This window comes from Macaca fascicularis, chromosome 16, assembly GCF_037993035.2.
Source record: "Macaca fascicularis isolate 582-1 chromosome 16, T2T-MFA8v1.1".
Taxonomy (NCBI): domain Eukaryota; kingdom Metazoa; phylum Chordata; class Mammalia; order Primates; family Cercopithecidae; genus Macaca; species Macaca fascicularis.
This window is the reverse complement of record NC_088390.1, coordinates 43245734-43261789: the sequence shown is the minus strand read 5'-3', so window position 1 is coordinate 43261789 and position 16056 is coordinate 43245734. Positions and strand designations below refer to the sequence as shown.

The 16056-nt window shown below is 49.9% G+C and overlaps 1 protein-coding gene across 4 annotated transcripts in view; it reads right to left on the bottom strand.

Annotated features, from left to right (window-relative positions):
- The window catches only part of HNF1B (HNF1 homeobox B), a 60500-nt gene extending 44739 nt beyond the window's left edge, over window positions 1-15761 (bottom strand). For 2 of the 4 annotated variants that reach the window (XM_005583955.5, XM_045375133.3), the window contains exons 1-4: window positions 15243-15761; window positions 10076-10275; window positions 4202-4466; window positions 2226-2461 (exon numbers count right to left, since the gene is read on the bottom strand). In XM_005583955.5, coding sequence (XP_005584012.3) covers window positions 2226-2461; window positions 4202-4466; window positions 10076-10275; window positions 15243-15586 — 1045 coding nt within the window. In that variant the 5' untranslated portion in view covers window positions 15587-15761. The remainder of the gene's footprint in view (window positions 1-2225; window positions 2462-4201; window positions 4467-10075; window positions 10276-15242) is intronic. The other 2 variants (XM_005583956.5, XM_045375134.3) reach the window with 1 other exon arrangement.
- Window positions 15762-16056: the final 295 nt, after the last annotated feature.

Below are 16056 nucleotides of genomic sequence, written 5' to 3'. Positions count from 1 at the left end.
AAGACTGCACCACTGCACTCTAGTTCGGGTGACAGAGGGAGACCCCGTCTCTCAAAAAAAAAAAAATACAGAAGAAAAGCAGTCACCGAGAATATTCAGTGTCCCATAACTGTTGCTCCAGAAACAGCAATAGGATCTATCACACCGCAGAAAGATCCACAAAGCCCCCAAATGAAACCTCGATCCGCAGCTGGTTCTGGGGACTTGACACTGACCCGATGACCCGATATCTTTCCTACCAGACAGTAAGCTCCCAGAGGGCAGGACGCGCAGCTCGTACATCACTAGCGTATTCCCAGGACGTGGTAAGCACTCAACACGTCGTTGTGCTGTGGGAAAGCACGGAGTGGGAACCAGCAGGCCTGAGCCCTAGTCCTTGTTTTGCTACCATTGCTCTGTGTCACTTTGGCAAATCACTGCCTCTTTCTGGGCCTCAGTTCCTTTCTTCCAATTCCCTCCAAATTGTAATATTACATGATTTTTAGAAAGATCCAGACTTCTGGGCTACCCCAGAGAATCCACTTCCCGTGGGACGTGCCCTTCTTAGACTCCAGTCAGAGGAGTACGCAGGCGGTGTTTTCTGCCCACCCTGCTGGGTTTCCAGCACCTGCTCCCCGTCCATCCAGCCCCAGCTCTCTGGGTCTCCTGTCAGCACACAGGATGCCTAAACCAACGACCCCGTGGTGACCTCAGCACAGCCCCAGCTTGTCAGAAGGCTGCTGGGCCTTTGTTTGGCTTCCAGGCTCCCTGACTTTGGTGTGGAGATCACAGGTCCCAGCACAATGGCCATTGTCTTCTCAATAATGCCCCTTGCCCCAACCACGCCCCCCGCAGCTCCCAGCTTCAACTCCGTGGATCGCTGTGGCGGCCAAGCGCTCTGGTCCTGCTCAGTGCCAGCCACGTGCCATTTGCCACAACCCTCAGAACCCTGCTTTGAATTTCCCTAAAGGGGTGAAGTTACTCTGCAATCAGGCCAGTCTTTGCCTGGGGGCTTCTCTGCCTCTTAAGTAACTAAGACTATCTTCCTGTGTGGCTGAGCCTCTCTCCTCTATGGGAGAGGGACCTAGAGAAACCCCCGGCACTGGCCCCAGCTTCATGCTGGACACTGTCAGGCTCCCAGAGGCCCTGGAAGAGGCTGTGCTATGGGAGGGCACAGCAGGCATGGAACAAATGCTTGTATACCACCCAGCTGATGGCTCTGAGCCTGTCTTGGTGGCTTTGGTCCCCTGAACACTTGGGTTAGCTCCCAGCCCTCAGGCCTTTCTCATCAGAAGGGCAACCAACAGGTGAGGGGAGCAACAGGTTTCAGAATCACCCCCGAGTTAGAAACAGTGTTTGGCTTTCCTTTCGCAAGCCCTTTTCTTGGAGCAGGCAGGAGGCTGCTACACTTTGTCCTCATGGGCACCGCACAGACCCCGGTGAACACATCAATTCTAGGAAGCCAGCTTTGCCGGAAGAATGAAGGGCCAGAAGAAGTGCTCCATCCCAGCCTGTGCCTAACACAGAGCTCAGCATATAGGTGTGCTTTTTCCCAAGGAGGCTGTAGGATTCCATCCTGACAAACCGAAAGCCCACAGCAGAGGCATTCTAATCCAGGCCAGGGCCCACACAAAGGAGCACTCAATCAAGCACGATGGAGCAGGTACTCAGTCAGTTTGGCCCAACTCATCACTGCAAAGATTTCAAGTGACTGACCCCCACCAACCCTGATGAAACACGGAAGCCAACAAGCAGAGGCCACCAACAGAGTGGCCATCCCCAAAGGCCACTGGGCTTCTCCTGAGGCAGCCGGACCGAGCGAGGGGCAGGATATGGCCAGGGATGGAGGAGGTGGCCGGAGTGCCATCCTCCAACACCGCGAGGGATGCCACGCCATCACGACCCCTCTGCCTGAGATTTGGACCTGGTCCACCCATAAGGCAGCCTCCTCAGTGTAGAATGACCGCTGAGTCAGCAGCCACACAGGGAGAAGAAGAGGGAAGGAGACAAATAGGGTAAAGGGTTCCCTGGAGGCTAAGTGAGCCTCACAGGGCAGTGGCTGAGCCAGAAGTTGGAGGAAACTGATCAGAGCCACACATTATTTCCAGGGGAATATTCTGGCAATGAGAGAGCAGCCCTAGGATCACCTCAAAGGATTTGCTCCTCTGAAAACCCTTAAACCAGGTAAGATCCGTGGCGAGAACCAGGATGGGTTGCTGAGGCAGTGAGGCCCAACCTTTGTTTACCTGACAGCTTGTTCGGAGGAGAGGAGCTGGGCTGGTGGTGGGGGGAGCTGTGGGAGAGCAGAGGGTTCAGGCTGTGAGTCTGGTTGGAGCTATAGGCGTCCATGGCCAGCTTCTGCCGGAATGCCTCCTCCTTCCTGCGGTTTGCAAACCAGTTGTAGACACGGACCTCAGTGACCAAGTTGGAGCCCAGGCCGTGGGCTTTGGAGGGGGACACCCCTCGCTGCAAACATTCTGCCCTGGGGATGGATGGAGGGGAGATGGTGAGTGAGGGTGGCGGGGGGACTTGTTGGTGTTTGGCCAAAAGCACACAATCACAGCAGTCTTGGTTGGGAGTGTGAATGGGCCGTGGGCAGAATGGAAGGCTGAGGAGGAGAGGCCTATGCAGAGAAAAGGCCAGCCCATGGAGTGATATGATGAAGATGGCTGAAGTGGGTCTGAATGCAGGGACAGAGCAGGCTATGCCACCCTGGGAGTCAGGGACTTAGGCTCTGGTGTGGCTCCCGAGGAGAAGAGAGCATGCTGGGGACAGGCAGTCCAGGGGAAGGTCCAGATGGGGCTTCCTGACACCTCCTTATTTAGCCATTCTTCCCACCACACAAAAGGCAAAGCCCTTCGCTGACTCTGTCTTGAATGCCTTCAAAGCACTTCAAGAGGATTTCTGGTCTTTTGGGGTTTGAACTCCCTGAAAGAGTGCCAGGAAGCAAAATGCCTTATACCCTCCAAAAGGCAGGCAGGGTGGGGTCCAAAGCAGGGTGCATTGAGATGGCCGGTCTCTAGCTTTATCAGGGCTGGTGAAACCTCAAACCCAGGTGTGAGAGATTCTTAGACACTACTGGTGCTGCAAGGCATCTCATTAGTCGGGGTACGGAGCACAGCCTGAGGACTCAGTGGGAGTACAGGCCTCTCTGCTTCCCAGCCTGACTTCCCTGGCTGCATTCTTTCCACTGCCAAGGCCAGCCCAGCCCAGAGACAGAGAAAGCACACACAGGCCTTGGCCAGACCAAAGAGCTGAATTTTTAAAAAGTCAATACTGGAGTCAGGGAGAATAGGGCAGGAATGAAGTAAAAAGATTTCCCAAGGTTTTCCAATAGTTTAAAAAAAAAAAAATAGCTGGGCCCGGTGGCTACAGCCTATAATTCCAGCTATTTGGGAGGCCAAGGCAGGAGGATTGCTTAAGCCCAGTTCAAGATCTGCTGGGCAACATAGCAAGACCACATATGAAAAATAAATAAATAAAATAACACATAGTTTTTGTTTGTTTGTTTGTTTGTTTGTTTTAAAATAGAGATAAGGTCTCGCCATGTTGCCCAGGCTGGTCTCAAACTCCTGGGCTCGAGCAATCCTCTGCCTTGGCCACCCAGAGTGCTGGGATTATAAGTGTGAGCCACCGTGCCTGGTTGGTAGTTAACATGTAAACAGAACTCTGTTGAGTCAGTGGGGGCAGAGTAGACTGAACAGATCTGACCAATTCTTACTCTCCTGCCAAGCTTCCTTTTGGACCACTGCATGTCTGACAATTGGTAGAGGCCAGATCTAGGGTCTGTGGCTAAGGGAGAGTTTTATCCTGGCCTGTATGGAGGTCGAACACAAAATTTTCATTTCACAGGTATCATATTTTACACCAGCATTCTCCAGAGTATCTTCCCTAGAATAATAATTCATGGGATTGTTTGTACTCTACCAAAGATTCCAGAGTTAACAACACATTCAACAAAGCTAAGTGGTTTTCTTGACTGCAGGGCTTCTCAGAGCCTTTAATATATGTTGTGACTCTCTAAGGGGAAGTATCCATATGCTGGTTCTCAGACTTACTGACTAATGAATTGATATTGGGGTTCTGTGGAACATACTTTGGGAAGCCCTGATTTAGCCACACTTATTTGTATAACTAGTGTCTCAATATCCCAGGACCGAGGGGAGGGATCCTGGGTCCCTGTGCTTGCCCACCTGCCCAGGTGAGCTTCTGGTGGTGTTACCTGTTGCATTCCTCCACTAAGGCCTCTCTCTCTTCCTTGCTGGGGTTCTTTTGCCGGTCGTAGGCCTGGTACAAGATTTGCTGGGATGCGGGCCCCCATTTGAACCGGTTGCGGCGCATCTTCTTGTTGGTGGGCTCAGAGCAGGCATCATCGGACTGCCCAGGCCCCTGGCTCTGTTGACTGAACTCTGGAAAGAGAAACAGCAGCTGATCCTGACTGCTTTTGTCTGTCATATTTCCAGAACTCTGGACTGTCTGGTTGAATTCTGAAAAGAGAAAGGAGTAGATTTGATAGGGTCTGTAGCCTTCACTCAGCAGACAGACAGACAGACAGACAGACAGACAACGGACGAAGACACATTTATTCCCCTCTTCTAACTAAGCTTTGCAACCTGCTCTCGCTGCATGTGGAGCTGGAGACGGGGAGGCCTCAGCACAGGCCTTTACTGCCCACCTCAGTTGCTCCAGCAAAGCCACCCTTTTCCTTTCTTTGAAGGAGCTCAAACATAGCCAGCCATTGTTTTAAGAAAATTATTTTTTTTTCCCCTTTGGCTCACTGGCCCTCAGACATGAAGCAACACTCTGCATCCTGAACTCTTGTATTTGATGTCAAGTGGGTGAGCTCAATCGAGTCTCAGATCCAGGGGAGAACTGCTCAAAGGTACAATTTATACTTGCACAAATATTCAGAGGCTGTAGATAGCACTCCCCACCTCTCCTCCCTCTTCCTATATCCGAGGTATCTACATTATAAAGTCAGGTTTTTAGAAAAACCCCAAACCTTTTGAAACATGCTTTGAAATAAATATAACTGGAGCTCTGTATTGGAAAGAGAAGATGTGCTTTAGATCTCAAATAATTTCAAAGACTACAAACATAGGACCCGTCTGGGAGTGGTGTTTAATTAGCTGGAAATGATGCTCCCTGTCTGTCCAATTCCTTGGGTCCAGGAATACTGTGACCCTCAGGAGATTTTTCTAGAATGAATGAGAGCCAGCAGCTCAGCCCAGTGGTGATGCCTTAGCCTACATGGTTTAATGAGATTTGATATTTACATTACTGAAGAAGAAAGCTTTGCTGTCCTCGTCTTCACATCTGCATGCAGCAGGGCTCATTGGGGTGATTAATTCCATTTTACAGATGAATAAACAAAGAGGCTAAGCACTCTGCTGAGCAAAGACACATAACACATTCATTTCCTAGCTCTGGGTCCCTATGTTCTAGATCTTAATGTCTTTTTTTTTTTGAGACAGAGTTTTGCTCTTGTTGCCCAGGCTGGAGTGCAGTGGTGTGATCTCAGCTCACTGCAATCTCCGCCTCCCAGGTTCAAACGATTCTCCTGCCTCAGCCTCCTGAGTAGCTAGGATTATAGGTATGCGGCACCATGCCCAGCTAATTTTTTGTATTTTTCATAGAGATGGGGTTTCATCGTGTTGGGCAGGCTGGTCTCGAACTCCTGACCTCAGGTGATCCACCCGCCTCAGCCTCCCAAAGTGCAGGGATTACAGGTGTGAGCCACTGCACCCAGCCTTAATGTCTTTCTTTCTCAGTTCCTGTAATTACTCTCACAGGTCACAGAGAGTGGAAGGCTACCACCTCCCTTTGTGATAAGCTCTGAATGTGCCATCATTTACATGCTATCCTTCTCGTTCTTTTGGACAACTGGATCAAAAATCCTCAAGGTTCAAGTCAGGCTACTACTTAATGTTTGAATCCCCTCTACAACCCCCCACCGAGTGGCCCTCCAGTCTATATGCCTCCAGCAGCAGGGAACTTGCCACCTATCTAAGGCTCATGTCCATTTTGGTCCATCAGGAGGAACGGTTAGGGTCCCTAGCCAGCCAGGACTTGGGATCCCAACTGCAGGTGGTGTTGGGCTTTGTTTAACTATGGACTGATCGTGACACTGTGGCCTTTGATTTGGCCCATTTAGAACCCTGGAGGATTCTTAGGCCACCTTAGGGCTCTGTTTTCAGTGGTGCCCAACAATGCTACTATAGACCTGAGAGAGTCCCTGCCAAATGGCTAGTGGGAAGTCACTGCTAGTGGGATCATGTGGGACCCTAGCTTAATTCCCTCATCACTTAGTCCCCCCAGCTGTGGGATGAGACTGACTGAAAGCTTAGGGATACTAACTAGCCTTTCAGAATATCTACCCCCTAGTCAGGATGATGGTGATGTTGGCCCAAATTCCTTTGGGGGTTAGACTTTTTCTTTTTTACAGACAAGGTCTTGCTCTGTCACCCAGGCTGGAATGCAGTAGTACGATCATAGCTCACTGCAGCCTTGACCTCCTGGGCTCAAGCCATCATCTCGCCTTAGCCTCCCAAGTAGCTGGGACTACAGGTGTGCAAGCCACCACACCGGACTAATTAAAAAAATTATGTTTGTAGAGATGGAGTCTCACTATGTTGCCCAGGCTGGTCTCAGACTCCTGGCCTCAAGCAGACTTCCCACCACCTCAGCCTCCTAAAGCATTGGGGTTACAGGCGTGAGCCACAGTGCCCCACCTGATTATACTTTTCAAAGTGCTTTCGCCCCTGTACAGTATTTGGCTTCACAGCAGCTCCTCTAAATGCAGTTACTTGAGGAGAAATCAAAGGGAGAGAAGGAGACGTCCCCTGCTCAGTGAGCTCTGTCACAGTGTCTTCCCTCCTCCCTGTAGGCCCTGAGTGGCACCGGTGGAGTCACCGATGGCCAAAGCCAGTGTAGATCATCCCAAGGGCCTGGGAGCAATGGGAGATTTTTTCATTTAATGTAAACAGACACAATAACGGTTAACATTTATTGAACCATTTCTATGGTGAGGTATTGTGCCAAATCCTCTGAATATATTCCTTCATCTAATTCTTACAACCTCTCCATGTGAGAAGTACGGCCATCTCTATTTTACAGATTAAGAAACTGAGGTTCAGACTGGTTAAGTGACTTGCCCAAAGTCATGAGGACTTGGGGCAGGAGCCCAGACATGAGCCCAGCCTGCAGGCTTGCAGACTCCTAACTACCACCCTGTGCATCGCCTCTCACTAAAAACAAAACCCAAGCAATGTACCCGCAAACCCTTCCGATCTGACTTGTGTGGAGGTGACAAAACCGACTCCTGAAGCTTTGTGTCTGGTGGGTGTGACACTCTCGCAGCTGCTCCCTATTGTGGGGCCTGCCTCAGTCTCTCACCTGCCCTTTGAGGAGGTAGCAGCCTGAACAGTGTTCAGAACTCAGTGTGTCCTCAAATCAGCCAGGTGGCTTTGCCTGTAGGTGCTCAGAACCATTCAGGTTCCACTGACCTCAGGGGCTTGGCTCTAGCCTCTCCCAATTTTTGAAGAACTAGACTCCCACATTTGCTCCCTCTAACCACCATGAACTCTTCTCTACTTCCCTTCAGATTAATTGTGTTTGGGGAACAAAATGTCCATTGCCCATGAAAATTATCTTGGAGAAGTTGGCTTCAGTAGTCTCTTTATAGGCTTGGGGGCCAGCTTGGACAAGGAGATTCTATGTGTGTAGAGAGGCCCATGAATATTACCATTTGTTATTTTTAGTTTTTCAAGGAAATTTGTATTCATGTATCATTTTGTATTCTCTCCCCTCTCTTCCTCCTTCTCCTCACCCCATTCACTTGTGTCCCTCTTTTATCTCTCTTACTTCCTGATTCTTATATTATACTTGCATGTCTTGTATTCATCCTTCAAGACATGATTTGAATGTCACCTATTCTAGGAAGCCTTCCATGATATCTCCAGGCAATTTAGCAGTTCCTCTGCTGCCCCTTGTGTATATCTTTATAACAGCTCTTAAAAAGTGAATGTCATTATTTACTCAAACGTCTCCACTTCTTCACTGGATGGCAGGTAAGTCCCTGGAGAAAAGAACCTATGTATTCCACAGCTTAGCATAGTGTTTGGCACATAGTAGGTGCCTGTATAATAGTTACAGAATGAAGGACTGTTTCTTAAGCTTTTATATCTCATGTGACTTTAAAACAAAAATAACGGCCAGGCGTGGTGGCTCACGCCTGTAATCCCAGCACTTTGGGAGGCCAAGGCGGGCGTATCACGAGGTCAGGAGATCAAGACCATCCTGGCTAACATGGTGAAACCCCGTCTCTACTAAAAATACAAAAAAAAAAAAAAATCGCCCAGCATGGTGGCGGGCACCTGTAGTCCCAGCTACTTGGGAGGCTGAGGCAGGAGAATGGCGTGAACCCGGGAAGCGGAGCTTCCAGTGAGCTGAGATCACGCCACTGCACTCCAGCCTGGGCGACAGAACGATACTCCATCTAAATAAATAAATAAATAAATAAATAAATAAATAAATAAAACAAAAATAACAATAACAACAATTCTCTTGACGAGACTGTTGTATTTGTAAAATGTCCCTTCCTCAACTTCTTGAGAAACTTTCTGGACCGCTGTCTTTTGAGAAGTTTCCAGTCTGCCTTTCCTGCCTCCTTCTCCTTTCTGAAGAAATTCTCATTGAACACAGAGAGGCAGCACAGACTGGAGATGCTACATAAAACTTAAATAATTGGGCAGGGCTCAAGGGTTGTTGGGTCTTCGGAGACAATGGCTCCTGAGAATTTTTTTAGGCTTTCCAGGAACTATACAGAGAGTTGCTTCATGTCAGGAACACAAATTCTTAAAGAGCTAGTCACCAAGTATGGGGGGCCAACCCATTCTTGGAAAGGTCTCCCGCTCTAAGCAGCAAATAGCTCTCACGTTACTTCTTCCAATGTATTCATGTAATGCTCCCAACAAAAGCACAAACACAATATGAAATGAACACCTAAAACCCTTCCTTTCACCAGCCCAGGGACATTGAGACAATAAATACTGAAACAATCACTTCAGAGCACTGTGTAACAGAAAACAAGAGTCATTTTAAAAAGCAAGAGGGAAAAAGCCCAAACCAGAAAGTGGTGGAAACTAACATCTTGATAAAGACAGAGAAGCTCAGATAAAGCCAGAGGATAATGTGTGGGGAGAGTGAAAACCAATACAAAATTTTCTGGGGAAAGGATGGGATCAAAGTAATGAAAGTCTAATGTCAAAGAATACTTTCCTAAAATACAGGCAGTATGTCATTCTACTCTTGTTATTCATATGCAGTTCAAACTTCCCTAGACTTACTTCAAAACAAAAACTTTTCAGAATAATTGGGTGGTAGAAATCTTGGGACAGAAAAAAAACTTTGGGATGGGAATAGGAATGATAAGAATTGAGGAGTCAGAGTTCCAAATGCAGACACTTTTCCTGTGCCCTGCCTTAGCCAGAAGTAGCTTCTTCAGGAGCAGGGCCACCAGCTGAGGTCCCCACACTCGACCAATTTTGGTAAATGTGAGCAAACACCTTAAATTGCCTCAGGATTCAAACCCCTCCTCCAAGAACAGGGTGAAGTTCTGAATATATCTCTCTATACAAATGCCTTCTATTGTTGATACTTTTTCCAGAGAGGAGGAAATTGTAATAGTAATTAATATTATTGACTGCAATGAAATGTCTTCTTTGGAAATTGACTGTTGGTCATGTATCAAGGGGAGATACTTGGCTTTCTCTGGGGGAAGATATTTCACTCTGCCACCTACTTGGTTTCAAAGAGGAGGACGTTGGAAGGAGGGGCCAAAAAGTTTAAGCTAGGCTGCTTACACTGACAGGCTCCTCAGAGCAACTGGCTGGGTAGCAAGGGGCTGTGACCGAAGAACATGATAGAAGCCAATCCATTGTACAGCAACCACCAAGGCTAAATCTACTTGCCAGTTTCCTCATATCTGCTAAATGCTCACAGGGCCTTGTTGATGAAAGGGAAACTGAGGCAGCCCATGGGGTGAGAGGGCAAAGGTCACTTCAGGCTGAGGCAGAGGCAGGATGAAAACACTTACGTCGGAGGATCTCTCGTTGCTTTCTGACGTACCAAGTGTACAGGGCAGCACGCTTCTGGGTCTTCATAGGGGTGCCCTTGTTGAGATGCTGGGAGAGGTGTGATTGGTTCAGGCCGGTGACATCGACCACCTCCCTCTGGGGGATGTTGTGTTGCTGCATGTAGCCCTTGATCATTTTAGCAGCCCTCCAAGGGTCCTCACTAGACAGACAAGCAGATGGTTAGGGTACTAGCGGGAGACATCTGGGGAGAAATATTCTCTTTCTAGGGGGTGCTACCTATACTCTATGCAAAATTCTGAATTTTCCACCCATCTAAGCTACAACTTTGGGATAGACATGAGGCCAAAATGGAAGCTAAACAGAAGAGAAGGTGGCGGTCGGCCCCTGTATGGTACACCTCACCCCTTTCTTCCGAGGTTAGCGGACAAAAGAGCACTTCCCATCTTCAGGAATAAAAAAGCACCACCACCACTCTCTCTTACTAAGCAAAAAGAAAAGCTCTTGTTTTATTTATTTTTATTTATTTATTTATTTATTTATTTTGAGGTGGAGTTTTGCTCGTCACCCAGGCTGGAGTGAAATGGCATCTTGGCTCACTGCAACTTACGCCTCCCGGGTTCAAGCGATTTTCCTGCCTCAGCCTCCCGAGTAGCTGGGATTCTAGACGCCCGGCACCACACCCAACTAATTTTTGTATTTTTAGTAGAGACAGGGTTTCGTCATGTTGGCCAGGCTGGTCTCACACTCCTGACCTTAGGTGATCCATCTGCCTCGGCCCTCCAAACTGCTGAGCCACCGCGCCTGGCCGTTTTATTTTGCTTTTCTTCATTTTCCTGGAATGTGGGAGATTTAAAAGGCAGGAGGCCAACTGGAAAGTGGGGATGCCGTTACCTTGGGGCTGGACTCACTGATCCTACAATGAAGTGGGGATAGCACCAGTTTCTGAATCTGCCCAATTTTAGCTTCAACCTCTCCTACATTATTTTCCTTTTGAATGGGGATCTCCATTTCTTATAAAACAGGGGTGAAATGTACGTGTTCACCTTCTGAGAAGCAAGGAGGGTGTCTTAGCCAAATAGTAAATACTTTTCAGAGTTTTAGAAAAGTTTTCCAGAATACAATGTTGTACCTCCTTGGGACTGGAGGATCACACCACTGAGGTAAGGCAAGTAGTTAAAAAAAAAAAAAAAAAAAAAAAAATCCACAGCCCCACCTTCCAGACAAAATCTACTGGGCTAATGGGGACAAATAATTTCAATTTCGGACATTAACAATTTTAGATGCCTTGTTTTCCTGTATTATCGTGTTTCTCATAAATTTTAAGCACTGGGTAAGAACATGATTATACTTTTCATTTCTCATAAACACGGGTGTGTAAATTGCTAATTTTAGCACCTTTGAATTTTATTTGTCTAGAATGGTTTCAACTTTGCCAATATCTTTTCTTGCTTATTGAACAGATGCTTTGAAAAGAGAGATATAATTTAAAACTAGAAATTAAGAAAATACTGTGCAGCACAGAACAAAAGTACTAAAGAAGCAATATATACACATTTACTATTTATTTAATGCAGGTACATATTTAACTTACAAAAACCAGCACCCCATTACTGTATGTTGATGTATGTATTAGCTCAATAGAACATGGGAAAAAAAAAAAAAAAAACGAAAGGGAAAACTAGTTTCAGGTGAAACAAACAAACTAGTTTCAGGTGAAACAAACAAACAAAAAAAAACCAGTGTAAAGTAGAGGCTGAAATAGATACAGCATTGCAATATAATAAGCAATTTTATTTCTAAATGGTGCCTTTAATATGTCAAATAAAATTAATTTTGTTTAATGAATAAAAATCCAGTAATTGAACATATTTTGCAAGCATTTGGGTAGTTGTGATTGTTTTATCAAGACTTTGGTATTAAACTCGTGAGAACACAGGCTTTGATAGAGATGTTTTTGAGAAATGCAAACTTTTATATTAATTATATATAAAAACGAGTTTCTCAAGTATTTACAAAGGTACTTTCCAAGTACACAATATAAGGAAGTAACAACAAGAACAAAAAATGAGAAAATGAGTTACAGTTTCAAACGTGGAGAATTCACATTAAGAGGAAAATAATGTAATAAACATTTTAGACATGTCCTTGTAAACATCACAGATCATTTAAAAGCTTATTTCCGGTGAATATTTCCACAGATTTTTTAGGGTGGAAAAACACTTTCAATGGTTACGAACAAGAAACTTCGAACCTTAGGAGGAAAACTGCATTTTAAAAGTTAATATTGCTTTTGCAAATTCTTCGGCTATTTTTCTTTTGTTTAATTGCCTTTACCTGGGTTCATCTGGTATGCCTAAGAAACCTAGAAAAATAGGGTACTGTTGTAAGTGGGAATGGTTCTGTGGAAATAGTGAATTAGTTCACCAATTGGGGAGGGTAAAAAAAAAAAGCCCCCAAAAACCTTATAAATGATGGCAAAACCTTTTAAGTCCGACTTAAAAAGAGAGTGAGGAGTAAGATGGCGCAGTTACACCTTTACAGCTCTCTGACCCCAAAATTCACGTGTGTTCACCGGCAAGAGCCGGGAGAGTTGGTTATTTATTTTTTTTATTTGAAAACCCAGCTCAGGTTCAGGGGTTCCTAACACGGAGAAAGGCACGGGTCCCGAAGAGCGCCAGCGGCCATTGTGTCCCAAGCGCAGGTGTCAAACGCCGGCCGTGGCGCCCGCAGGGTCCGTCCCGCACGCTCCTTCTCAAACAATGACTTTGCTGCCCACGAACAGAGAAGCCTGGATCCCAGCGCAATCCGCGGCACGTTCGTTAAGGAGCCCAACTTTGGCTTCTTACAAAGCAACCCACTTTCTAGATGCCCCCGGCGCGCCCGCCTCGAGGCCGCGAGTAAGGCCAGCTCCGGCCGGGAGCCGGGGACCGGGAAGCGCGCAGTCCGGACCTTCCTTCCCCGCCTTTCTCTTCCAGGTTTACTAGAATTCCAGGAACTCCAAAATACGACTTCTCTTTCTCTTTGCTTTTCGTCTTAAGGGAACACAGTGGGCAAAAGAAGGGAGTGCGTTTGCCCGGGGGCTCGGGAGCCCCCTGTGCAATGACCTAAGGACCGCTAGCGATTTCTTGAAAAATTACTTTAATCAAGTCCTACGCTCCCGGGAGCGGGGGAGGAAAGGCGGCACCCGCTCGGGACGGGAGAAAAAAGCCTCCAGGTCTGTCCCGCGTCTCCAACTCGGCGAGGGTCTCCGGCTCCCCAGTCTCCCTCCCTGCCCTACTGGGGCCTGGGGTTTTGGGGAGGGAAGAGGGGTGCTGGGGTCTGAGGACCCTGGGCCGGGCCTGGCTTTCCACTGGCCGGGCCTGCGGGTGTCGGCGACCCGGGGGCTCCGCGGGCGGCTCCGGCGCTCAGAGAGCCCGCGTCCGGCGCCGGGGCGGCGGGGCCACGGGGCCGCACGGGGCGCCTGGCTGGGTGCGCCTGGCTGGGAGCGGCGAGCAGCCCCGTGCCCGCGTTTTGATTTCCTTTCCCTTCTAAGCCGCGTTTACAACTTCACCAATGAATAACCCGCCTCTCTTTTCAACCTAATCACGGCTCTTTGTGTATCTTTCTGTTGATGATTTATAGAAATAAATTAATAACACCCCAACTCCACGTGCTGCAGTTTATGTTACGTCTCAGCTGCGTCCAGCCCGGCGCGGGGCTGGGTGCGGAGGGGCGCCCCGGGTCTTTCCAGCGCCGCGCTAAAAAGCGGCCGCCTGCGGCCGGGCCGGAGGGCCTAGGCCCTGTGACCCCCAGTGGCCGGCAGTGGGAGCCTGGTTCATCCGCCTGGTTCTGAGCGACCTCCCGGCAGCCCTGGCGCCCCAGCCGCCCCTAGGGGCCACTCTCTCGACCCCTCTTAGCCTCTATGACTCACACCTGCCGCGTCGCGGAACTCTCTTGCAGGAGTTCTCTCCCGATAAGGGAGAAATCACCTCCGGGCGGGAGAGCGGCGAGGGAAAAACCGCAAACCTATGAACTATACCAAAGTGTGTTTGGGGGAAAAATATCTACAAGATCCCTGATTGTTTTGGCTAGAGGGCAAACCGCCAGGCCCTCGGAGCGCAAATTCAAATGCAAGGTCATATCCCACCCCAAACCGCCGCTGCGGACGTAAGGCCGAGGCTCAGCCCCGAAATCGCGGCGCTTCAGTGTCCGAAGCCACGCGATGGGCTCCGTCCTAAAGCGGAGTGGCCCGGGAGCGACGTGCGGTCCCAGGGAACCGCTCGGCTCTTTAGATAATTAGTAACCAGCTGTCAAAGCCTAGGGCGGTCGGGGAGGACCCACAAACGATCCCGGCCCTGGGGATACACTGCCAGCCGGCCTGACCTCCTGGGGAGAGGCCGGGGGTGGGCAGCGAGGTCTGGAAACGCCCTCCTTTCTCAGACTGAGAGCAGACTCCTTTCTCAGACTGAGACCAAATCCTCTGCGAACTGAGGTCTGAGACATGTTCGCCCCCACACCACCCCGCTTGGTTTCTTGGGCCCCGCGCGGGTCCACCCCGACCCTACGTGCAACATGCCCTTTGCAAATCTAAACCGGCGTTGGGGATCTCGGATAATTCTGGGCCTTGCATGGGGGCGGCTAACAAGAGTGCCCACCAGGGAACTCGCCTCCCAGATCCCGGCCCCGGACGCCGCCTGTCCTTCGGCAAAGAACTGCAGGTCATCATGCAGGTCAATGTGTCCGAGGCCGACATGCGGCTTTCCAGACCCAGGCAGCGCGCAGGAAAAAATGCGCGGCCTGGGGCTTGTAGCGGCGCGAGCCTCTGCTCCCGGGAAGTCGCAGCGGTTTCACTGCACCCACTCGCACCTTCAGTCGCGTGGGCAAACCTCCCGGCAAAGGGCTCCGCAGCTCCAGTTCTCCCCGGCCGAGCTCCAGCCCCGTGGGGAAAAGCCCCTGGGTCCACGACGCTGGCCTGGGCCTGGGGAGAAGAAGCCCGGTGGGCCGCAGTGTCTTTCGGCTAAGGGATTGGGAAGGGTCCAGGTGTTGGGAGAGAAGCAGAGCGCCCCCCGGGGGACTTCTCTGGTGGGAAACGGGCTTGGCGAGTGTGGTCGGGCGCAGTGTCACTCAGGCCCGGGGCAGGGGCTCCAGGGGTTCGGGTGGGTCCTCTCCAACTCGCTCTGCGCCTACCTGAGCATCCGGTCCACCTCCGCCCGCTGCTCCGCCGCCTCCTCGGTGTTGAGCGCCTGCAGCTCCTTGAGGATGGGAGGTGTGTCATAGTCGTCGCCGTCCTCGGAGCCCTCGTCGCCGGACAAGCGGCCCTTGGCGTGGCCGTTGGTGAGAGTATGGAAGACCGGCTTGGTGTCGGGCTCGGCCCCGCTGCCAGGGGACAAGGGCAGCGTCTCCAGCTTCACCCCGAAGTTCGGCGATGGCAGCAACTCCTCCAAGGCCTGAACCAGCACCTCCTTGGTGACCCCGGAGCTCAGCAGGGCGCTCAGGAGTTCTTGCTGGAGCGACGTGAGCTTGGACACCATTTTCCAAGGACAGAAAAAGAAGGGGGTGAGGGCGTGGGTGGGTGCGAGAGAGGAGGGTGGAGGGGATTTTCACAAGCAAACTCCAAATCCAGGAACCCCTCCACCCTTCAGCCTCCAGACACCTGTTACTCCCCGGGGTCCCGGAGTCTCCTCCGAGAGGAGTCAGAAAACTTCTAACTTGCCATGATCGCCACCATTAGGCCATATAAGATATGCAAATTAGTGGGAAGGGCCCAGCTTTCGGCTGGATGCAAATGATGGTGGGGAGGGGGAAACCCGGAGAGAGGGAGAGCCGGAGGGGCAGACCTGGAGAACAGAAGACCCGGGCCGGGAGCGGGGCTTTGCCAGGGTCCATTCTACTCACGCTGGGGGGCTGGAGACCTTCTTTTACTGGTTCTGCTTATCAGCCAAACTTCAGCTAACCTCTGGACTTGTTAAGCCAGTGCCTTGCAGCCTAGGCGCGGGGCTTT